The sequence below is a fragment of the Charadrius vociferus genome, unplaced genomic scaffold (genome assembly GCF_000708025.1).
Source record: "Charadrius vociferus isolate BGI_N301 unplaced genomic scaffold, ASM70802v2 scaffold173, whole genome shotgun sequence".
NCBI classification, from domain to species: domain Eukaryota; kingdom Metazoa; phylum Chordata; class Aves; order Charadriiformes; family Charadriidae; genus Charadrius; species Charadrius vociferus.
In genome coordinates, this window is record NW_009648369.1 from 4,208,741 (window position 1) to 4,234,369 (window position 25,629).

General features: G+C 37.9%; 1 protein-coding gene across 2 annotated transcripts in view; it reads left to right on the forward strand.

Moving 5' to 3' along the window:
• WDR35 (WD repeat domain 35) overlaps window positions 1–24,268 on the forward strand; it is a 45,376-nt gene extending 21,108 nt beyond the window's left edge. For both annotated transcript variants that reach the window (XM_009885320.1, XM_009885321.1), the window contains 16 exons: window positions 2,693–2,837; window positions 4,068–4,137; window positions 4,890–4,943; window positions 6,387–6,496; window positions 8,100–8,310; window positions 8,904–8,984; window positions 9,112–9,248; window positions 13,270–13,473; window positions 16,082–16,228; window positions 17,433–17,565; window positions 18,525–18,635; window positions 19,758–19,922; window positions 20,932–21,072; window positions 21,884–22,040; window positions 22,695–22,935; window positions 24,027–24,268. In XM_009885320.1, coding sequence (XP_009883622.1) covers window positions 2,693–2,837; window positions 4,068–4,137; window positions 4,890–4,943; window positions 6,387–6,496; window positions 8,100–8,310; window positions 8,904–8,984; window positions 9,112–9,248; window positions 13,270–13,473; window positions 16,082–16,228; window positions 17,433–17,565; window positions 18,525–18,635; window positions 19,758–19,922; window positions 20,932–21,072; window positions 21,884–22,040; window positions 22,695–22,935; window positions 24,027–24,174 — 2,255 coding nt within the window. In that variant the 3' untranslated portion in view covers window positions 24,175–24,268. The remainder of the gene's footprint in view (window positions 1–2,692; window positions 2,838–4,067; window positions 4,138–4,889; window positions 4,944–6,386; window positions 6,497–8,099; window positions 8,311–8,903; window positions 8,985–9,111; window positions 9,249–13,269; window positions 13,474–16,081; window positions 16,229–17,432; window positions 17,566–18,524; window positions 18,636–19,757; window positions 19,923–20,931; window positions 21,073–21,883; window positions 22,041–22,694; window positions 22,936–24,026) is intronic.
• The last annotated feature ends 1,361 nt before the right edge of the window (window positions 24,269–25,629 follow it).

Sequence of the window (25,629 nt, forward strand, 5' to 3'; positions counted from 1 at the left end):
GCCCAGTGATTAAGGCTCTGAGGTGAGAAGGGGGAATAGAATCGAATGGAGTAGTTCAGTTGGAAGGGACCTACAACAATCATGTAGTCCAACTGCCTGACCACTTCAGGGCTGACCAGAAGTTGAAGCATGTTATTAAGGGCATTGTACAAATGTCTGTAAAACACTGACAGGCTTGGGGCATCCACCACCTCTCTAGGAAGCCTGTTCAGTGTTTGACCACCCTCTCAGTAAATAAATGCTTCCTAAATCCACTCTAGCCTTGGATTTTAGTTTCTTTTTCCACATATTTTTCTCTTTGTGTTTTTTTTTTTGTTTGTTTGCTTGTTTAATGACCATCTAGTATAAAATGCTAAAGCAATTCTAGAAAAAAAATCCCGTATATCCTGCTTTTATGCATTTGTTTAAGCTATATAGGCAATTTTGTAAAAGCATCAATTCCCACATATAGATACTGCTCTTCCAGATGTGATTTTGAATGGATCTGATCCTGATGATTGTGTCTGTGTGCTGTGTATCCCTCTCCCTGCGATTTCACATTTGGCTTAAATCCAGTTGTCGTTTAGCCTGCGGTTGCAAAGAAGGGAAGGCCCTGCCCTCCATGCTGGCTGCTCATTCCTGCCCTCTCCAACATTTGTCATTTTCTCTTTAATCCAACTTAAACTAATCTTTTATTTATTTAATTTTGAGGTCAGTTAGATGATTGAACTGATCCAACTTACTCAGTGGTAAAGCTACTGCTAGGGCTGATATAAAAGAAGTGGCAGGGAAATGTGTCAGGGGTTGGTGTATGGGGTGTTTTTGGCAGCAACAATCAGTTTAAACCTTAGGCATGTTCCTAAATGCCTAATTGATTGTATTCCTCTGGATAAAGCATAGATGTATTGCCATCTAGTTTCTGGATCACAACAGAGCTTATCTGAACAACCTTTTTTCCCAGATTGGGGTACTTCCAGGTGTGCACAAATGAGTAAGTTTGGGCTCCATGAAAGCTGTAGGTCAAACGGGGAGTCACCTGGTGAGTCTGAGGAATGACCGTGACTGTCAGATGTGAGCTTGGTTTAGAATTGTCTTGGAGCAAAGTCTTTAAATGTTGACTAAGCTGAGCCCAAGTATGAGGCTTAGTACTAAAATTTTGTGATTTGAGCAAGAGGAAGCCTTATTCCCTCACACATCAGGAGATTGTCAGGTTTAATTTAAAGGATAAAAGCATTGATTGTTCTGGCATGTACAGCTGCAAGGTTATAAAAAAACCCCAGAGCAAATACATAGAATTTATTAATGCTGTTAATGAAACAGAGGTGACTGTATCCTTCAGTTGTATGTGACTAATTATTGAAATAAATGTGTTGTAAGTATATGAAATACATCAAGTGGCATATAATGTAAACAACTGTGCTGCTCACGTGTTAAGCATCATCACTAAGCTTTCTTATCTAGTATTTACATTTATACTAAAAAGTATTCTAGAGCCATCAGGTAGCTTATATAATCCTCTTGGTTTCAAAGAAATAAAATCTGTTCAACCAATCTTCCCCCATCTGTCTCTTGTAGCACTGCTCTTTATGGCAGGCTTATAGCTCCCTCCAGAGTTCTATTCCGTGCTAAAATACAGGAAAAAATGAGATTCGCTGTAAAAGAATCAGATTTTGTGCTCACAGCATGTTATCTGTATGACTCAGTGTTTCCTTAACAGACTGGGCTACACAATTCTGGATTTGCCTCTTTTGTCTGGTGGCGTACTGATTTACTTGCAGAATTTGAAGACATTGGGGGATTTACTTAATAGGTTTCTACGTTTTTCTATGCCTTTTCATGTGCATTCACTGGTTTTCAGAAAGATGAAACAAAGGACTGTAAAAGGAAAAAAGAGCCACAATACAGTCAAGACAGCCTATTATAAAGAAAAATGAAATGGTTTGAGTGCATATATATTTTTTTTTCCTTTGTTCACTGAACATTGACAGCAGGAAAGAGATACTCAATTTAACTGCATATGCTAAATAGGTTTAAGGCTAAAGTAAAGAAAATGCCCTGCCTTCCTACACTGTGATCTTTGGATGAAATAAAGTAAGACTAAGCACACGCTTTGCTACATATTTAATTTGCTGCCATGCAGATAAAGAATTGTTATTTGGCCCAGCGGTTAACTAAGATACAAACAGCATCTTGTCCAACTCAAAATTTAACTGTTTTTAAGTGGTGCTAATCAAAGAATCTCTTCTAGATTGTCAACTTTTGAGTAGTCTTCCTTTTATTTATATTTGAATAATTACAAATACGGCAGATATGGAGGTATTTTATAGACCTTGATAGAGATTTGAGATATTTGTGAACTGGTCATTAACCTGAAAATTTGTCTATATGTATTTGATGCCTTCTGCATTAGCACATGTAAATTTGCTGAAATAATAGGAAGATAAATTTTAATTTTAAAATTAGAAGTTGTAAGGAATTTCTCTGTTCTTCAGTACAAGGCTTCAAGGCCCCTGGGAAATTTCTTGGCAAGTAATGAAAACTGCTGCTAGATTGTGTGTGGTGTGGGGTTTTTTTTTGTTGTTGTTGTTTTTGTTTGTTTTTTTGCTTTTAACCTATGGAGATACAGTTTCACCATCTGGGAAAAAGTTTACAAATTAGCATCTAGTCCAATAATTGCAGCACTAATTTTACAACCATTTGGGTTTCATAACAGGGCCGTTGTTTGTCACAATGACCAAAACGCATGTGATAGCAGCTTCAAAAGAAGCGTTTTACGTCTGGCAGTATCGTGTGGCCAAGAAACTCACGGCAATGGAAATTAATCAGGTAGCACGGACCAGAAAAGAAGGCAGGGAAAGGTTTGTGTTCAGGCTTTGTCATTTTTCTTCCTCTGCATTGGTATCATTGATAAAGGTGGATTCTCCCATGCCTAAAACATGAACTCCTGTCTTCCCATTTTTTTGCTCAGATTTGTTGAATTGCAGGCCTGTAAGATTAAATACTAAAGAATAATTTTCCATAACAAATGTGTGTTTGTTATCCAAATCTCAGACTTTTTTGGATTAGTTCCTGTTCAGTGTCTCCATTTGCTGGCTGTGTGCTTCCCTTACGGAGCTGTGTGTCTTGATGCTCCCCCCGCCTTTCTCCTCCACTCTTAGTCTCTAGGTAGCTATATTCCCTCTCATAAGTTTAACTGCTTCTTGCATGTCAGTGGCTGTAAGGACATAGCCTATCCAGCTAGTTCTTCTCTAAATACATTTGTGTCTAATTGTATCTTTGATGTCTAGTCCCTTACAGATTTTCATCCTCTCAAACTGAACAAGCCTTGCCTCCAAAATATTTCCTTCCCAGGTGTCCATTAGTGGCATTAACTTTTCTGTCACCTCCACAAGCTTGCAACTTTGGTACAATTTTCTTTTGTGTTATTCTATGTTTTCTTCCATAGAAATGCTATAGCATCTTTCTATAAATGTACGTACCATTTCCTGTCACCGTATATCCATAATAATGAGTAATTATTTATACATGGTGTAATAACTTACATTGTTCTAGTACCTGAATGTCCTAGCCATGGACAAGATTGTAAAATTTATAGAAATACTGAAGAAGTAAATAGTTGTAATTCAGCATAAACTGTGATTTAAGCATTCTAAAAGTCTTTGCTTATGCTACTTTTTAAGGCAAAAGAGAAGTCATGACGAAGTATTGAATACAGTAATACATAAGTTTTGTGGATATGAATGTGAAGCTCTTCATAAGTCTGGAGAAGAGCCTGAGGAAACATGGAACTGCATGTTTGAGTGGTTGATGGTTTGCAGGAACTTCTTGTTGCAGAATGAAAGTTTATAGATGATATGGAAATAGACCATTAGGGGCTGCAAAAGTGAAAGCAAGTATCATATCTTTATATCAATACAAAAAAGGGTTATCAAAGGGGGTACTAGTGGAACTATAAGAACACAGGTATAGCTTTTATTCTGTTTTCCAGTTGCAATGGTTTCTTCTCCAAGGATTGAAAATACCTGTATGCTATCAAAAATGATCCTTTCTTTGGACTCACTTTTTCTTGTAACTTTCCTTTTCTACAGGATTTATCATATTGATGATACCCCTTCAGGATCTGCAGATGGACACCTTGATTACAGCAGAGCTATTGAAGTGAGTGATGTTTCTAATTAGTTCATTGTGGTGTCACTGGTAGCTTGAAAGAGAAGTAGGTAGCATTGCTTTGTGTATTTTCATAAATTTTTATTAATAGAAGTGGTCATACTTAAACTTTCTTTTCTACCTTTTTTACATAAGTGTTATTTTTCTTCCCTCTGATTAGTGCGTTGTTACTGTGTCATTATGTATTTCTGGAAATATACATCGAACTATAGGGAACATAGGAAAAGTATATTCTGGGGTCCAGTATGTAGATACCTGCTGTCTTCTTGGTGAGCAGCAGCTCCCCTTACTTCAACAAAGTGTAAGCTTGTTGAAACCCAACAACCCTTATAATGTTTCCTGGTACTTTTGGCCTTTTTCACTTTATGCCTGTGTGTGCATGTGCATGCTCACTTTTGTACTTATCAATATACTTGGAATTAATTACAGACCTCACAAGCCAGGGGTAGTTGCTTCCTTATGTTTTCTGTTAAACACCCATTACATTTTTGGGTTTATTATTTTTCTGGAGGAGCAGCAGGAGAAGAAAGGAAGCTGTTAATATTATTATTGTCATAATTCCTATAACAAAGGCTACTAATATCATAAACCATCCATTTACTGTATACTGACAAGATTTGATAGCCCCTTTTCATGTGGATACTTAGCAACATTCTTGCATATTTAAATAAAACTTCTTTCTTTAGCAGTGCATTCTTACTGTTGCATTAAAATTGATATTGATACCACTTGTATACTTTCAGGGAACAAGAGATCCAATTTGTGCAATAACTGCATCTGATAAGATACTACTTGTGGTAAGTTACATAATTAAAACAACTCTTAATTGCCTCTTGCGCTTGTAGGCAGGAGATTCTTCTGCAATATGTTCATAAACAGTCATAATTTCAAAGCATTTCTGAATTTAGAACTTACACAGATGAAATCTCTTTCTAGACATCTTGAAAGAACCTTCTAAAGTTATCTTTGATTAACCTGGACTCTTTCTGTAGGATGGCTAATTCACTGACTGCTTACAGTTTAAGTACAGACTAGTTGTCTCAGTACTTATACGTAAGATTTGATAAAGTTCAGGTCAGGACTTAATTCTGTAATCTGAGTTCTAGGAAGTATGTAAATACACAAACACTTACAAAGTTTGTCTATTTACATATTAATGGTCTGTAGTATGCTATATATATATTAATACATCTATGCATTATACATATGTATTATGTATGAGGTTTTGTATCATGCCAAACAGCTGGTGCATTTTTTTTTTCTGATCCAAAAAGAGATGTCATTAGATGAACAGACATATGGGTGGGCTTTAAAACAAACTAACCAAGCAGAACAAAGATAGAAAAAACACTGTTTCTTCATTTTATCCACCTTCCCAAGAAAGATCTTGATGTTTTCCCATGTTCCTACTCCAGTGACTTTTTTTTTTTTTCTTTTGGTTCTATCCTTTGACTGGATTTTACAAAATCAGTGGAGCATGGGAAAAAACATGAGTGAAAAAAGTCTGGAGATGTTGTTCAGTCTACGGAAACACCATGAGAAAATAGTGGCAGTGATCATTTCAGTCCATTGGCCTGATAGTGTCTTGACACAAGGCATGGATGTGTCATTGGGCAAAATAAAGATAGACCACATTGGTACTTATCACAGAATGGTTAGGGTTGGAAGGGACCTCTGGAGATCATCTAGTCCAAATGTTTGGACTAGATGTTTGTTTACTGTTACTCAAGCCTTTGAATAACCAGTATATTTTATAACGTTTATTTTTAAAGCTAGCTCAAGTCTTGAAGTAATTGGTGAGACTTGGTAGCATGCAGGCAGCACTACAGGAACACAGCTGTACTGCTTGCAAACCCGAGCTGGTACTGTCATATCACACCGTTTGAGTGCATTTACCAGTGTGTGAAGGGGATCTTTTCACTGTTCTCCTTTTTTGTTATGTAGACCATGTCTGAAGGTTCATGGGGAATTGGGCTCCTGAAACTGTTCTGTGGGCTATGTGGACTATGGCTTTTCATTTTAACATCCCTGATTTAAGCAGATCTGTAAATTGTAGCATCTTAAGAAAGTATCTTGTTTAAATAGCAGAATTTGGAACATTTAGGGTGATGACCCTCTCTCCACTTTTGCTGTCATTTATCCAAAACCTCTTTTGACTAGGACAGTATATAAATAAAACCTTTTGAAAGAGTTTATTGATGGAAGAATTCTCTCAATAAGCAAGCCATGCTTTTCTCTAGGGAAGAGAATCCGGCACTATTCAGAGATACAGTCTTCCTAGCGTTGGTATAGTACAGAAATATACTCTGAACTGTCGTGCACATCAGCTCTCTTTGAATTGCAACTCCAGGTAAGTTACAGATCTGCTTCTAGCACAGGTATCCGATTGTCAAGTAAACTACTACAATTTATGAAAATACTAATTCTATGAATTCTGTGATTCTATAATAATTATGTACTAATTTTACTTTAATATAAACTATTTGTTAATTCCAGTTGTTATTAATGGCTGCTTAACCATTTATTTATTACTAATTAATTACATCTGGTAGTTACCAGATTGCTCTGAGAGACTCTGTTAGTAAAGCTCTCTTGTGTGTTAAACTCTTTAGGGTGTGTGTGGGAAGTTTAAGGAAACATGTATGTGAAAATATCTTTGTTTTATTAGATGAACCAAACATAAGCTTCCTGTGATCACGACATGAATTGACGAAATCATGCCATAACCTGAAATTTTATATCTCCAAGGCTCCTTTCTATTTCTGTGTCCTTCTAATGCCTGGAAACTTTGTTTATCCCATGTTAATTTTCCACTGTTACAAGCTGCAGCTGGTGGCAATACTTCTAGCACGACTAGTTTTCTTAAGCTTTAGCTGTGCCAATACTGAAGTTGCTTTCTACTTAACAGCTATATTTTTGCAAGGGAGAGCGCGAGAGTCTTGGCAGAAAAGGCAAAAATATACTGACTAAAGAGGACTTGTAAGGCAATTTTAATCACTTCAAAATAACTTCGTAATTTCAAACCAAATTCATAATGCATATGTAGGTTGCTTACCTTTTTAGGTGTAAACCAAAAATAGATTGCTTATCTACTCAGAGTCACATTAATTTTGTTTTCAACCCAAGCTGTTTCCTTACTAAATGACTTTGTGCTAGTGAAAAAGGCTCAGATCCATAAGTGTTTTGAAGTTAATTTTCTAAAATGCTTTTGAAATTTTAATAGGTATTACGGGTGTCTAAATGTCTTTCAATATTTAGAAATGCTTTTAAAGTGGCATTGTAGTAAATACTGGCTACTATGATTCACTGAAGAACTACGTAACTGGGAATTTTCAAATGTTACCCTTTAGAAATTGTATTTTTCCCATATTTTAAATTGCTTCAAAGATTATTTGGATTATACTTAATATTGTCTGTAAAAAAAAAAAAAAAAATCAAAAAAACCCCCCAAAAACAAACCCCCCAAAAATACCATTTGTAGGAATATTAAGAAATCCTGTTTTAGAGATTAACAGTCTGCATCACTGCACTGTCTTTTTCGTTTAAGAATCTGCTTCATTGCCTCCTAGTAAATAATGAAAAACAATTCTGTTCAGCTGTTAATTTTAGGCTCTGTCAAGAAAAGTTTGGTGAGGGGCAGAACCTGCAATTTATTCAACTTGATATCTGAAGTACTAGGGATCTTCAAAATGCTGGATGAAAAATGGGCATATTTCAGGACCTTTGCAGGGCCAGATCCTGTATGAGCAGATAAAAAACTTCTGTTTCTGGTCTCTCCGCTGTGCAGATAAATGAAAATCACCTGCACCTCCCTGAATCAATGGAATTATACTGGTATTAGATTAGAGGGGAAATTTGGCCTGCGTGTGCCAGTTTAGGGAACTATTTCAGGTTTAAAACCTTGACTAGTATTATTGGGCTGTCTTATTTTTTTCTTCCTTTGTTTTTTGTAGTCGTGTTGCTATCATAGACCTTTCAGGTGTTTTGACATTCTTTGACTTGGATACACGGGTAGTAGACAGTACAGGACAGCAAGCGATAGGTGAGCAGCTGAAGCTGGAACGCAAAGATGTCTGGGATATGAAATGGGCCAAAGATAACCCAGATTTGTTTGCAATGATGGAGAAAACAAGAATGTATGTTTTCAGAAACTTGGATCCAGAGGTAAATATTAACATACGTAAACTACTCATTTTACAATTTTGCTTTTAAGTTAATGGCTCTATGTTGAATAGTATTATTCTTGTACTTACCGTTCAATTAGGCAAGTGTTTATATAAATAACCTTGCTTCTGGAAGTCTCAAAATCTTGTCAGCTCTAATGTGGGAGTGTTGTTTAGGAACAAAATAGTAAAATGAACTATCAGTCCTGGAAAGATAAAAATGCTGTCATACTTTTCTTAAATATATGAGATGTTTTCAGGAGTATATTTTTTTTCTACGCTTTGGAAAATATAAACACAATTTTAGTAAAGATATTTGTAAAACTCATTTCAGTTGAAGCTAAATATTGGCAGGTGTTCCTTTTGTTTCTTTTTCGTAATTTAGTTATAGAAAACATGAAGATTTTTATTTATGACTGTGTATATGGGATTGTTAATAATGTTAAAGATTTTAGTATTTGTTTCCTGTTGGAAATGCAATTAAATCCTAGTTTGGAGAAGAAGAAAGCCTCTTCCTGTACCTCTAACAGATTTGTTTAGGATTTAATCAGACAGAATACAAGTTCATTGCTTTGCGATTTATTTAACTTTAAGGAACCTATACAGACTTCTGGATATATTTGCAACTTTGAAGATTTAGAAATCAAATCTGTTCTTCTGGATGAAATATTAAAGGTAAGAATAATTTTATTTTGTAGGAAAAGTTGGTGTCTGTCTTAATGATTTGAACAGTAGATATCTATGTTGGGTGAAAATAAAGGTGACATGGAATAAAATGATGTTTCTTTATCCAATATGTTAGAATCCTGAACATCCTAACAAAGATTACATCATCAATTTTGAGATTCGGTCATTACGAGACAGTCGAGCATTGATTGAAAAAGTTGGCATTGAGGAATCTTCCCAATTCATAGAAGACAATCCACATCCCAGACTTTGGTAAAATCTCTTTATAAACCAACTTTGTTTAAATTTGTGTTCTTTTCTATTCTTTTCCTGTTCAGACAGATCTAGAATTAAAGTACAAAACCTGAAATCAAAACCAGCCAAAGCAGTATACACTTTAAACAGAATCATTTAAGAAAAAAAGTAGTAAGGTAACAGTGCTCAGCTAGAATCTGGAGGGCTGCTATTCTAACTCAGAACGTCTCCCCATTGGGCTGAATCGCCTCCAAAGGAGCATCACAGTGTTGAGGGAAGGCCCAAAGACAGCCTTGCAGTCCCCTGCTAGCCTGGCTCCCCACCTCTCTTGCAACTGGGGTGTTTGGGCAGTTTCAAGCTGTGTGGCATTATGATTTCCCAGAATGCAAGCAAGCGAGTTTTCTGTTCCTGAGCATTTGAGAATTCATGTTTCGGGAGATATTAAGCAAGTGTTCGAGACTTCTCAGCAGCCATCTTAAAAAATAACTTGGGGCCAGTGCTTCCCCAGGCTCCTGTTTCTTGAACCCAAAAAAGTGGGCTGTTGTTAAATTAGAACTCTCTGATTTTATGAATGTTTTAGTACATAGAATGGAAGGCAGTGCTGTATGTGTCACAGTAGTGGGTGTAAGGTACAGGCTCAGGACACCTTTTTATGCTGTATAGGCACCAAAACGCAGTGCTCCCTGCTTTTGAGGGCAAATCTAAAGGAAATGAAAAAGCTGGAAGAAAGCTAACTTTTAGTTGGTTAAACTGGTTAAAATTCAAACTGGTCATAAGTTGAGAGAGTATTTATTTATATATTTTATATTGAACCTTGATGAGAAAGAGCTTAAAACCCAGTAAACAGAACACATCAGTATTATAAGAGCAGTTGAATAACCTTGTAGCACTTTGGACAGGCCATAAAGGACAAAAATGAGAAGGGATTGATACATTAATCCTGTTATGATGCAGCCCCTTGGAAGTAGTCTGAGAAAAGGAGATGTCAGCATGTTTAGTTTAAACATGGACTCAGCTATTAAACTAAACTTGAAAAGCCTGCACAGCAAATTTGTAAGAGTAAACCTATGAAAATAGGAATTCTGGAAATCTATTTAATATCCTGTGTTGTAAAGGCTGGAACAGTAAATGCTTTAGATAATTTAATGAAAAGTCAGTAGCAGAAAATAAACCTTTATTTGTCGAATGATGCCAATTCTCTTTAACTCTCTGGAAATTGTTTCTCCATCTGTACCTTTCTTTAGTAATTTTGGCTCTGTTTTGAAGGTAACTGATATCTTGCAGTATTGGATGTTTGATTGGCATCAAGGAGGGTTAATTCTGACCATTCAGAGGGTAATTTAGAATTGCTGAAAGACTGGCCAAGACAACTTGCTTTAAAAGTTTGTAACAAAAAGCATTCTTTCCTATCTAGTTGTGCTTTCCTCTCTAGAATGTACATTCTGAAAAACAGGATTTGATAGCTTCATGCCGAAAGTTTCAGTAATAGTAATGTAATTTTATTAGTTTGAGTACGTAGGGTAAAAGTTTTGTGAGTCTTCATTTTTACTAATGTCTTGAACTAGCTGAAGATTTTGAGTTTTGAAGTCACTCATGCTTTTTGCTAGCACTATTTATTTAATACAAAATTACTATTAATTTGAAAATCTGTGTCTCAGTAAAAGTTTTATATCATAAAATCACAAATTATATGTCAAATGCTGTTCACCTTGCTGCAAAATTGCCATGAACTTAATTTTCATTATGCAAGGAAACATATGGTATGTCACATATTTATACAGAAGAGATGGATTAGAAGTGCTGGATATAAAGCAAATATATTCTAGATCAGACTAGGACAGTGCCCTTACCGCTAGAATGCAACAAACAGGATGATGTGTGTCACAGATCTATTAAATTTGCCATACTGTTTTTTTTCTTAGTTTCATTGATGTCAGTGATGAGCACTTGACTTGAAGTGATACTGACCTTCTCAAATTGATTCAGAATTATTGAGTTGATACTGCCTAAGCATAGCTTATGGCACTGAATACAGCAATATTATTGGTTTTGTCAGTGCCTTACTGCACTGACTTTGTTTCACAATGTCAATCAGCCAGTCTAAATTTACCTAGTCTTATTTTTGCAGAAAATTCTAGAGCTCATTCAAGCACCTGATGGTTGTAGGTCGGCTAAAAGGCAGACATTCTCTATTTGCAGAGCTAACCAATGGGGCAGTACCACTACAAGGTTTCCCAAACTGCCCTGTGATCCCAGACTGCTGTCTCAACTGGACAAGGAACATCCAGACGGATTAGAAGGATAACTTATTCTTTATGGCCAATTTAGTTGGAAGCCTTCAGACTGAGGCTGCCATCAGCAGTTATCATTAAAGTTATGATATATGCATAGGTAGAAATATCTAAATGGAGGTGTCAGTCTCACCTCCATCCCTGGAAAGATGATGGAACAGCTTGTTCTGGGCGTCATCTAAAAGCATCTGGAGGAAAATAAGGTTACCAGAAGTAGTCAACCTGGATTCACCAAGGGGAATTCATGTCTGACTAATCTGATAGCCTTCTATGATGGCGTGACTGGATGGATAAATGAGGCAGTGGATGTTGTCTACCTTGACTTCAGGAAGGCTTTTGACCATGTCTCCCACATCATCTTCACAGGCAAGCTTAGGAAGTGTGGGTTAGATGAATGGACAGTGGCTGACAGAACTGGCTGACAGGTAGAGCTCAGAGGGTTGTGGTTAGTGGTGCAGAGTCTAGTTGGAGGTCAGTAACAAGTGGTGTTCCTCAGGGGTCAGTACTGGGTCCAGTCCTGTTCAATATATTCATCAATGTCCTGGATGAAGGGATAGAGTGTTGCTGATGACACAAAACTGGGAGGAATGGCTGACACGCCAGAAGGCTGTGCTGCCATACAGCATGACCTGGACAGGCTGGAGAGTTGGGCAGAGAGGAAGCTAATGAAATTCAACTAAGGGCAAGTGTAGGGTGCTGCATCTGGGGAGGAATAACCCCATGCATCAGTACAGGTTGGGGGCTGACCTCCTGGAGAGCAACTCGGTGGAAAGGGACCTGGGAGTCCTGGTGGACAACAGGATGACCATGAGCCAGCAATGTGCCCTGGTGGGCAAGAAGGCCGGTGGCATCCTGGGGTGAGAAGAATGTGGCCAGCAGGTTGAGGGAGGTTACCCTACCCCTCTACTCTGCCTTGGTGAGGCCCCATCTGGAGTACTGTGTCTAGTTCTGGGCTCCGCGGTTCAAGAAGGACAGGGAACTGCTGGAGAGGGTCCAGCAAAGGGCTACTAAGATGATGAGGGGACTGGAACATTTTTCCTATGAGGAAAGGTGGAGGGACTTGAGTCGTTTTAGTCTGGAGAAGACTGAGGGGGGGGATTTTATCAATGCTTATAACTATTTAAAGGGAGGGTGCCAGGGGGATGGGAACAGTCTTTTTTCAGTGGTGCCCAGATGAGGTAACGGGCACAAACTTGAACATAGGAAGTTCCATTTAAACATGAGGAGGAACTTCTTTACTTTGAGGGTGGCAGAGCACTGGCGCAGGCTGCCCAGAGAGGTTGTAGAGTTTCCACCTCTGCAGTCATTCAAACCCCGCCTGGACGCCGTCCTGTGCAACCTGTTGTAGGTGACCCTGCTCTGGCGGGGGGGTTGGACTAGGTGATCTCCAGAGGTCCTTTCCAACCCTGACCATTCTGTGATTCTGTGAACTGCATTGAGACCAGCAACACACTTCACATAGGACAACTGTAATACTCAAACCCTGCCCGTTTCTCCCAAGCCAGTGTCCATTTGAACAGCTGAACAAAAGAATATTAGCAATTATTTGAACATCTTTCCCTGAGCAAGTACTGGATAGATCACAGAATGTACTGGGGACAAACATACAACTGAATATAAGATTAGTTAGTAAACAACACAGTTGTGGTAACTTGAATGTCTTCTTTAAATAACGACTAGTTAAATGGATCTTCATTTAATTTACTTCATAAGTGCTTTTCCATCCATCACGTTTGTTTTTCACATAGGCGTCTCCTGGCTGAAGCTGCTCTTCAGAAGCTGGATCTGCAGACTGCTGAACAAGCTTTTGTACGTTGCAAAGATTATCAAGGTATTAAATTTGTGAAGCGTCTAGGCAACCTGCAGAGCGAGTCAATGAAGCAAGCAGAAGTGGCAGCCTATTTTAGCAGATTTGAAGAAGCTGAAAGAATGTATCTGGGTATGGACAGAAGGTAATTGCATGTAGTCATCTCAGCATCAAATAAAAAAAAAAGTCTGAAAAAAATTTTTTTTTGCATTAATAAGGAATGGCTGTTTTAGCACTGAAGACCCTTTACCAGTTTCTGGCAAGACAGAAAAGGATCAGATGGAGAGAATTTTGTTGTATCCATAGATAACCAATTCTATATGTAAACCAGCACATTCCAAACAGTTTGCAAACCCTCAGCTGCTCTAGGTAGTGCTGTGTTTCATGGATGTTTTCGCAAGTATTTTGTCAGTATTTCAACTGGGATTCCAAAAATACAAACAAACAATCTTAACTAATGTTTAATTTATGTACTGTTGCTCTTAGCTAGTAGCCAAGTACACATTCTTTCCAATTACATGTACAAACAACATCATTTTTAATGAACTGTAATCTCTGGAGAGAGAGAATGGACTCTGGATGAAATTGTGGAAATGGAATTTTTGCTCAGCAATGAAAACAAACAAAAGAAAATTAAAATATTACTGGGAAATATAAATTAACGCTCAGTAATTAGCTAGAGCACTGTCTTTACTGAAAAAGGGTAATGAGAAATAATAAGCAGCAGTTGTACAATGTAGCCTGTAGGTGGTGGTCAAACATGGAGAAGCATGAATCACTTAACGCACATGTCAAACTTTCAACCTTTGATTAATGGCAGCCATTAATAAAAGTGGGGAAGGACAGGGAAAAAAAAAGTCTTTCATGCTGTAAGAATGAGGAACCTTCCTCTTCCCCAGTAAGGAGGAGGTGGGGAAGGCAGGAGCTGGGGAGAGATGCACCTTAGAGCCTGCTAATGGAAAACTTTGTTGCGTGCAATTAATTAGCCCATGAAAGCACGCTGGTTTGGAGAGGTGGACGACTGCCTCACAAGCACTTCAATCACACTCCAACACTGATTTTTAGATACGGCATATTCCTTTCCACATGGTCAAAGAGAAATTTCACCATTATAGGATTACAGAAATCAGAGACTTTTTGGTTTTTAATGGTTTCTTCAATGGTAGAGCATCCTATTCTCCAGCTAAAAGAATATGGGAATTCTGTATGACCTTATGTGTCTCTTCATCACCAGAAAAATCTTGATAAGGACCTGCCATAAATCAGGCTTTTTCAAATACAGTTTTGAATTTTTTAGATTCATGCTTTTATTTAGCTGATTGTACTGACTTGCTATTGCCTTCCTCCACTCACTTGTAAGTTTACGGCATTTTTAAAAGAACTGTATATATCTCTCCCATTTATTTTCTATACACATGCAGAAAAAGAATTCTATATTACTTCGTATAGAAGTAATTATATGGTAGAAAAAACATGCCAGAGACACAGTAGGTCATATGTGTGAATGAATTATAAAAAGGAAAGACTACTCTGAGTCCATCCTCCTTTATCCAAAGTCATCTTGAATCTGAAAGAAAAGTCTCTGAAATCCATTTTATTACATCTCAGCGCTTGCTTCTGCTGTTCATATTCCTTGCTCCTTCGCCTTTCCCCTCATCTCTCTTCTGCTTTTAGCCTTTTGCAGCTGCTGCCATCTATTGTAGCGGTCAGCAGTGAAAGATAAAGAATGGCATAAAGAGCAAGAGGAAACCTGAAGGAGGCACCGTCCAACTGTCTCACCAGCTGCTTATTTAACTCCTCACCCAGCAGTATGGCTAATATGGAAGTGCACACATACGCTATAACCTGTTGTCATGGTTTAGGCCAAATTGGCTACTGGGGACCTGGGGGACACCAGATGGGACCAACAGGTGCTTCCCTCTACCCCTCTTCAAAGAGAGAGGCAGAGGAGGGAAAAAGAGACTTATGAGTTTAGAAGGAACTAAACTACTTAAATGAAATATGAATAATAAAATAAAAAGAAAAAAAATGAAATATATACAAAACCGTATCAAGTTCTCAAGATGATGATCTCATCACCAGCTGGCACTGAGGAAGTCCCAGACTGGACTCAGCCGGATCTGCATTCAGGATCAGGATCAAAGGCAGATGAACAGAGTTGTCCTCAGATGTTGGCCATTGAAGAACGAGAGCAAGCTGACCCTTTGATCCCTCAGCTTTTATACTGAGCATGAGGCAGATGGGATGGACTACCCTGTTGGTCAGTTTTGGGTCACCTGTCCTGTCCGCTCCTCCCCGCAGGTGGGACCCCTCTACGCTTTTCCGCTTCTGACCCTCCAATGGGGCAAATAACAAAGTTGGCTGCCCTTGGGTGTTATAGCAATAAGTATAAGCAAGAGCCTCTCTGCATCCCATTCCTGGGCATCAGCTATAAACATTGGACTTACCACTCAGAGAGGGAACATTGTCTTCACAATATGCTGTTAATTTCAGTAGTTAGAAGAGGCCCAGCTAAGAAGCAAAGTTACTGAACAAAACTGGTCCTGTTTTACCTCAAACCAGGACACCTGTGAGCTCTCTGAGCCTTTGCTTTTATGGAATACTGTTTAAACTGTAAACAAGCTATCCAAGATCATTGTGATACCTGCATTATAGGTTATGAACATGAAAATACTTTTGGATGCTTTTCTCAAGATTTTTGTTAGCTATTTTATTGTCTTTGACTTTTTCCTGCTCTTTTCTGTTTATGTTAGAGATCTTGCCATTGGGCTGCGGATAAAACTGGGAGATTGGTTTCGAGTATTGCAGCTATTGAAAACTGGCTCAGGTGATTCAGATGATGCCCTTCTTGAACAAGCACACAATGCTATTGGAGATTATTTTGCAGACCGTCAGAAATGGTATGTTCTGTAGAGAACCTAGTAAGAAGGAAACTACAAAGGAAATGATCAAACTGATGACAAGATTTAATTGGTGAGGAGGGACAGACATCAGGAAAGTTAGGATGCAATACATGCGATAACTTTGGAATGATGAGATTTAGCTCAGACCTTTATGGTTCCATCACTGTTTAATTCCATTAAACAGAGAGCTGTTGTTCAACTATCTAAGGAATGAAAGTGATAAAAATCTCAGTTTTGCCAGAAGTCTGTTTGCTTCAAAGGAGAGATCGGGGGCGGCGGGAGGGGAGAGAAATACCTATAGAGTTGTATTAGTCTGAATATAGAAGGTATTAAAGAAAAAAAATCATTAAAAAAAGAGTTATTAAACATCAGCGAATTTCAAAATTAACCATAAACTTTCTAGAATACTTAAACCAACAAATATTTGAAAAGGTCCAGAGTTCTCCCTGACCTGGATCTGTCTCCAGCTGTTGCCCAAACTGTGCACCCAAGGAAGATTTTAAGAACAGTGCTTGCATGTAATGGTTTATCTCTAGAACAGATTTTGCAGTCAGGTACTTACTAAGCCAGAACTGATGTCTTTATAGCTAATAACTTTCAGGGAAATTTTCTTTCATGAATTTTTCTTGTTGCCTTCTAAGCCCCTGTAAACTTTCAGCATCCAGAACACTGTGTCATAGAGTTCCACAGCTCCACTATGTATTGCAATTACCCAAATTATATTATCACAAGGAGCGTGGGTCCCAAAGCAGTTGAAAACTTGTGATTAGATTTTAAAAGCTGATTTTTAGATGCTTTAGATAACTTTGGAGCATGGTCTTGGAGATCTTAATGCTTTTGTTTTAAAATACGGAGGCAGAACAGTAAAGCCCTTTTCTGAAAGTTTAGTTGTAAGTTGTTGTGCAGTATTAGCTGTGATCTGTGCAGATGTGGGAATACAGTTTTAAGGTTCCTTGACTTCCTAACCTTATGCTAGTCAGAGAATCAGTCTTGCTACTGCTTTAATATAATGATCTCTGAAAATTAAAACGTAGTGCATTTCAGAAAACCAGTGAAATTCTAAATACAAAAGCTCTCTCAAGCCAAGTTACCTATTTAAAATAATGTCGTTTTAAATTTACAAATGCAAAAGACTTGCACAATGAGAAGCTGCACTTGTGTTTGTGTATCAGAAGCCACCACATTTTTTTTTTCTTATTAGGTTAAATGCTGTACAGTATTATGTACAAGGACGAAACCAGGAACGTTTAGCTGAATGTTACTACATGCTAGAGGACTACCAAGGACTGGAGAATCTAGCTAACTCACTTCCAGAGAATAATAAATTGCTCCCTGTAAGCAAAAAGTACCTTTACTTTTCATTGTCTTATGCTCAACTATGCAAAATTTCCCATCTTGGGAGGGTTAAGAAAGAGAAAGAATGCAGTGTATTACCTACTCACATAAATATGATGGTGTTACTTTGGTATTGATCTCCAGTATTGCTGTTGTTTTCATACTCCATCATTCCTCCTTTCCTTCATTGTCCAGGTTGCCCAGAAAGATATGATTATTCATCACGCTTTGTGGCCACATGCCTAAGTCATCATTCACTGCTTCCGCCCCCAAATTGTGGCATTTCTCTCTAAAATAGCTATGCTTCACTGAGAAGACGCTCCTCATGGTTGAACACTTAGTTTAGCTTTCATTTTGTCATCTGGTCTACACTGTTTTGTGGGTTTTTTTCCCAAATTCTTCCTGGTTGCTATCCCTGGTTTAACTTCTTACATGGTAGCTCTGGTGGGAATGTTAATGTACAATCAAAATTGAAGATACTCTGGTGAAAGGAGGGAAAGTAGGTGGTGTAGCCTGAAATGACCTACTAAGTGATAACTAATTTAAAACTATGCTACGATTAATCCAAAATGCTTGAAAAATGCAAAACATGCTCATTTAATGTCATTTTCTGTTGTTTGAACAAAGCAAGACATAGCACTTTCTTTTTAACCTCTTTCTAATAGTGAAGTTTTGTGAAATACTCCAAATCGTAAGAACAGAGTCCTTATAGTATGATTTGACTTGAAAGAAAAATTTTGAAATAACTTTTTAATTTAGAAGCAGTGTGTGAAAGTAGCACGATGTTCTAAAGATTTACCACAGGGTGTGTTGTCTTCCCAGAATCCATGAAGCAAACAACCCCTTTCCCCCAACTTCTTGGAATTAAATTAAACAAGAATATAATAGCATTGCAGTTGCTACGCAACATAGTCAAAACCTCAAAGTGAATTTAACACGATGCTGATGCTTTTTGCAGGATATAGCTTACATGTTTGTAAGAGTGGGGATGTGTGAACAAGCTGTGTCAGCCTTTCTGAAATGCAATCGACCAAAGGATGCGGTAGATACCTGCGTACATCTCAACCAGGTAAAACAGCAGTAGATAATCTGCTTTACCAGTACCAATTTAACAGTGAGATTTCTGTCCTAATACCCAATTAAATGCAAGTCCTTGTTAAGTGTCTGATGATTCGTCGTGATTTCTGGAAAAGTCATACTTCAGTGCTTAAGTCAGTTATCTGAAATTAGGATTAGACCATTGAAGGGACAAAGCTATATGCAGCAGTGCTACTTCTGTGTGTGTGTGTGGTAAGCATGCTCAGCATATAGACATTTGTGGCCTTTGTAGAGCCAGGCTGTGCTGCCTCCTGATGGAACAGGAGGAAGGCTGGAGAGCTTCTGGCTGCTCATTTTCCCCATCTACCTCCTTCCCTGTACAGATGCAAATGTGTTTGTGGCTGTGTTAGGATGTAGCTGGAAAAGAACTGATCTGAAAAATGATCTGTATGTTTACAGCTAGAGCTGTTCCCCAGTATGGCTTACCTGTGCAAACGTCTGTGTCAACACAAGTAAGACAGAAACTGAGGATGGCTATAAGGAGCTTGATGGATGGGAATGGCAGGACTGGCTAGTGCTGTCTTTATGTGAACCATGTCCTAATTTATGGATCTGAAGGGCTATCAGGTATAAGATTCAGCTCAGTTTCTCAGTCCTGCCAAACTGTTGATCTGGGGCAAACACAGTAGCCAAACTGTTGAAGATCAGGAAAATTCACCAACAAAATGAGGTGTATAGAAGGATAAGTGAAGTGTTATTGTTTGTGCCTTAAGCTTATGGCTGGAAGTCCTCTTTTAGGCATGCTTTTGAGAGTCTGGGTTTTAGTAATATCAGAAGTGTTGAAATCCACATGTCTAGCTATGAGCAGCAATGAAATGATTTTGCAAGGCTTTTACCAAAGCAGAAGCAACTGCTTTGTATGTGGTTTTGGACAGAGGTCCAGCATTTGTTTCACAGGCCTGCTGTATCACATGATTGGCAATGATGTTAGCATTTGTATTCTCTTGCTTTTTACTTCAGTTTTATAGTAGCCTGGTTCTAAATGGTGGTGAAGTATTGCACACAAATGTTGCAGGCTATTTGTGGATAACCAGCTTGTTCTGAGAATATATTTGAAAAAAAGAGCTTTATAATTGTCTGCTTTCATTTCTAGTGGAATAAAGCTGTGGAGCTGGCTAAAAATCACAATATGAAAGAGATTGGATCCTTGTTAGCCAGATATGCAAGTCATTTGCTGGAAAAAAATAAAATCCTTGATGCAATAGAACTCTATCGTAAAGCCAATTACTTCCTTGAAGCTGCTAAGCTCATGTTCAAGGTATCACGGTTTTTATTTTACGTCAAATAACTGGGGTTTTGGACTAGCTGTTATTAATTCCTCACTACTTTTATTTTCTTGGGGTTATTTTAGTGTTAACAATGTCCAGGCAATAAGCAGATGTCATTATACAGGGTACTGGAAAGATGAATCCAGCTCCTAAGTTCAGGTATCTGAAATAGTTACCCTGGATGTCTCTGTAGCCAGCGGAGAGGAGACTTTCAGGACACAAGCCATCAGATTTATTGTGAGACTTTCACTTCAGAATAAGATGAACTGCACCTCAGAAAAGGTCCCGTTGACCTGCATTGCCTAGTAAAGCAGTATAGCAGACTGGCCTGGCTGCGATGTCCACATTATTTTATATGTTGTATGGATTACTTTAATCTCCTTTATTTTTAAAAATAGTAACGTCATTAACTAGAAGTTAAATTTTGGTATTCTTTAATTGGTACCTTCAGTTAGAAACTGCTGTGGTGGGCTTTTAAAGTAAAGATGTTGCTTAGATTTGGTTTGGCAGCAGAGATTTCTGTACATAGCTTATAAAGTCTGTAAGAGTGATTTGTAATTTTTACACCAAATATTTATAGTAATGTGTATATATATATGTTATTTTCAAAAGCCATTCTTCTTTTCTGGGAAAAACAACAGGCCTTATTGAAAGCTATGTATTTCTCAAACTTAAGTGTTTAAAAATCACTATTTTCTTAGCTTATTTTTTTATTAACTCAATAGACTTATACATGGTTACACTGATTTATCCTTCCCAAGAATCTGGCTTTATATACTTGTTAGCTAAATAAATATAGAATAATGTGCATTCTTCACTTTGACATTTTCATTTATAGCTCTGTTTGCAGTCTAAATTATTACATTCAAATGCAGAATCATTTTTTTGGCATGATTTCCTAGGTTTGTACAAGCATGCAATTATCCAAGAGAATGAAGCGACTCTTCTAATATTTTTTTTTTTAAATCTACATTAAATTCCTTGGGTTTGTTTCTTAAGATTGCAGATGAAGAGGCAAAGAAAAGGACAAAGCCTTTGCGAGTTAAAAAGCTTTATGTATTATCAGCCTTACTTATAGAACAGTGCCACGAACAAATGCAAAATGCACAAAGGGGAAAAGTTAAAGGAAAAAGTTCAGAGGTAGAGTGTTTTTTTTTTTTCCCTTTTTTTTTTTTTTCTTTCCAAATTCTGTTGTGTGCTACCTAGTCAGAATAAATAAAGCTATCTTCATGTGAGGCTACTATGTCTTTTTAATAATGCTTTTCCTTGCTAAGAACAAAGCTTTCCTTAAAGCAAGTCTTCCAGGAAAACATACTGTTTAAACTATTATTTTAAAACATTTAGATCATGTGTATTAATAGATATTTTGCTTCCTAAATTTAATATGTTTTTCTTAGTGTTTCCACTATAACAATGAAAATCATACTAAAAACCTTCAGATTTATTTTTTTCCTGTAAGACTCTCACTTTCCTGTCATTTAGGAGTAGGTATCAAGCCCAAAGAGAGATCTGTGATTAGATTAAGTTATTTTGGCTGTAATTTAGCACGGTGATGGCTCCAGATATGGGGGAAGCAAATGGAAGAATTTTTTTTTTTCAGCTGACGCTTTCATCTTCATGTGCACAAATGAAATAGTTTAAACAAAGTTTTAAGAGATCTGGTGTTGAAATGCAATGTTAATCCAAACTATGAACCAGTCTGCAGATGTGGACAGAATATATTTGTACACATGTATATGATATTTATCTTTGAAAATCTGCACCACATGTTCTGCCTATGCACTGTATAAAATATCTAACAATGTTCACTTTAAGTCCACGTATTTATATTTTCCCTAGTTAACACAGAGTGCTATAATCACCAAGTACAGAAAAGTTCTTTTCATGTATCCCTATTTCCCGCTGTATCTGTTCTGTATAAAAATTGCTTGTGATGCTGCTTTATTTTCAGACTGCTTCAGCTTTGGCTGGTTTGCTAGAAGAAGATGTTCTTTCTTCAACTAATCGCTTTGCAGACAATGCTTGGCGAGGAGCTGAGGCATATCATTTTTTCATACTTGCACAAAGACAGCTCTATAAAGGTTCTGTAGATGCAGCCCTTAAAACAGGTACGACTTCATTTGTAATCCTGTAAAGAAACTGTTCTAATTTTACACACCTGCACAGCACATAATTTCATTTATAGCTGGCACATTTTTCTGTTCTCGCTAGATCCATGGAATTTAAAACAAAACCATATAATGAATTGAATGTGGCTGCAGTTAACATACCTGGAAAGTATTTTCTTGGAGACAGTGCAAATCTAACTTAGCAAATATTAACTGGTTAAATTGGACAGTCTCTGTAGATGTTCTGTCATCTGTTTTGTTTCTTTCTTTAAGTTATATGGCATGCCTGAATTCATATCACACCTCCCTGTCGAGCTTCATAAAAAATTTGTGGGAGTTAAAGAAGCAAATAGTGCCCTGTACTTTGTCCAAGTAATGAAGGTCCATTTCAATTACTTCTTTTTTAAAACACGTTAGAAAAGTGTCTCAAAAAGATGCTTTAATTTCCCAGTCAAATCTCCGTATTTTTACTTATTTTTAAAAGGTGTTGAACCACCCATGCGTCACAGTCATGTTATTGAAAAGACATTGGTTCATTGTGTCCAATTTGTAAGATTAATGCAGTCTACTAGTAGCAAATATTTCATACAGATGCTTGCACTTCTCAGAAGACATGTAATAATTCCCTTGGAATTTTTTCTTTTAATTTCTTAGCTCTTCATTTGCAAGATTATGAAGACATTATTCCTGCAGTTGAAATCTATTCCCTTTTGGCGCTCTGTGCATGTGCAAATAGAGCATTTGATGTTTGTTCAAAAGCCTTTGTTAAACTAGAATCCTTGGAAGCTCTTAGGCCAGAGCAGAAGCAACAGTATGAAGACCTTGCTCTAGAGATATTCACAAGACATTGTCCAAAGTATAACAAAAAATCTGATCTGGATGATGTTCTTGAGAGGTGGGTTTATATATACATGATACTGTAATAATATTAGCGTTTTTTTTCTGCTATTGTTTGTATTTTGGGTTTTAGCAGGTTTTGTTGGACCAAGTTAATTAGGTGCTTTGCTGCTTAAACCAAATATGAGGCAGTAATGACACAGGTGTTGTCCAGTTTGCAGAAAGGGTAATACAACACTCTTTTATTTGGGATAATAGACACTGACTGTATTCCAGGAACTGGGTATAATGATGTAACTTCATTTTAATTTGAAATGCATGTGGGCAGAGCACAGGAGTTTTAGGACCTTTGATAAGGTGTTCACGTGCCATTAAAGTAATAATGCTACTGTTTGCATCACTGGTGTGGTGTGATTCAAATAGCAACTAGTGAATGTTTAACCATTATTAACCAGTAAGTCCCCAGTGTTTAGTGAATTACTTAAATCTACATGGTGTAAGAAGATGAATATGTCAAGTGAAAGCATTAGAATATGAAGGGAGCACTCAAGGGGTAAGTCCTTGGAGCGGCTGTAGCCACAATGGTGTCTTTGACACATTTCCTGCCAGCAGCATGGAATTTGAGAGTATGGAAATTGATTGTGAATCCATTTTCTTTTTAATGAATAGGATTTTAACCTGTCTAGTTTGATTTTACTGTGCAGATATACTGAATCTCACTAGTGGCTTTCATGTTGACTCTTCAGAGGAATAAATGTAATAGTGCTGTGCAGGTGTCCAATTGGACCGTACCTTTATATGGCCTTCACTGCTGCTTTGCTTATCCTTTGCATCTGATGGTCCTGATTTGTTGACTGTGTGGTTCTGGGGGCGTGCATTCTGTTGTGTGAAGATTTACATACTTGGCTGTGTTAACAGTGAAGGGTTACATGATTTAATAACTTCTAATGAAGAAGTGTTGCACGTCTGAATAGAGAAGCAGCATTTTACAGATGAGCATCTCAAGTTTTGGAACTAGCTGTAGGCACATAATTAAGTATTTATGCTGTTTTGCATATTTCTACAAAACAAGTCTTTGTTGCTATTTTAAAACTACATTTTTATTCTTTCAGCTTTATTTACTCTACTATTTTTTTTTTTTTTAAATAGTGAAGATGGGAAACTTCCTGTATGTGTTGCAACAGGAGAACCTATCCTGGAGTATCGATTCTGGATGTGCAGCATATGTAAGCATTGCATGAAAGCCAAAGAAGCAGGCAATTATAACTTCTGTCCTCTGTGCCACAGTACAGCATAGCACAGGATAAAGGACTGTTTATACTCATATCTGTTATATCTCCTAAAAATACTCTCTTAAATATTACTGATATACTATCTTTTAAAATACAATTCAGGTACTGTATTTTAACAGATAGTGCCACTATTAGAGAAACATTTAAAAAAGTAACAACCCAAAAACTCACAAGAGCAACCTTTACTGGTTCCGTTTATCTTGACAAATGACTGTGTAAATAGACTCGATTTTTTTTGCTACATTGCTTTACAAAGATAAAAACATTATTTTCTAATTGTAAATGGAGCCTAGTTTCAAAACCACGTGATCTGAACGTAGGTTCATCTTAATGTATTTTAGTCTGAGCAAGCTCCATTTTTGTCTTTTTAATTCCATAGGAAATTATGGGGTCTTCTCAAAATTCATAATTTTTGGAAGGAAGTAATTCCTGAACTGAAATAATGCCACAGTAGCTGTGATAATACTAGTGTATATGTTTTTTCTACTACTGTTTCACTAGAGCGACGGTACCAGTTTAGGCATACACCTGTGCTGCTTTCTTTTGCCAAGTGTGTTTAAACCCCTCATGGCAATAAAGGGCTTTGCCAGCGCTGAGCAATCGGTGCCTCTGGTCTGTATCTGCGTTCGTGGGCTCTGGTGACGCCTTCAGCCAGTTAAGGAAACCTCTATGAACCTTCAAACTGGCATCTGGTAATGAGCCACTTTTCCGAAGTAGCTTGAAGAGAGCAGCTGTCTGTTGAATGGATTTCAAGAGCAGACCTGTCGTCCTGGATCCACATGACAGTTTAAGGAGTGCTGTTTCATGGGTGGCCGTGAGCCTCTGCTCTGCACTCCCTGGGACTGGGGGGTGACCCGTGATGCGTCAGCTGCACTTTCCTTTCTGAGAGGAGCGTGCCAGACCTCTGCTGCGCTGTCTTTCAGGGCAAGTAATGTTGCCCGCCGAACTGAGGCCAGGGAGGAATGAAGCCCATTTTCTATGGGGAAATACTAAATATTACTCAATATTTCTGAGGTGAGGTGGATTGAGAGCTGGCTGTGTGACAGGACTCAGAGGGTTGTGATCAGCGGCATGAAGTCTAGTTGGAGGCCTGTAACCAGTGGTGTCCCCCAGGGGTCGATACTTGGTCCAATTTTGTTTAATATATTCATTAATGACCTGGATGAGGGGACAGAGTGTATCCTCGGCAAGTTCGCTGATGATACCAAACTGGGAGGGGTGGCTGACTCTCCAGAGGGCCGCGCTGCCATCCAGCGTGACCTGGACAGGCTGGTGAGCTGGGCAGAGAAGAACCTAATGAGGTTCAACATAAGCAAGTGCAGGGTCCTGCACCTGGGGAGGAAGAATGCTGGGCACCAGTATAGGTTAGGGGTGGACCTGCTGGGAACTAGCTCTGAGGAGAAGGATTTGGGGGTCCTGGTAGATAGTAAATTGTCAATGAGCCAGCAGTGTGCCCTTGC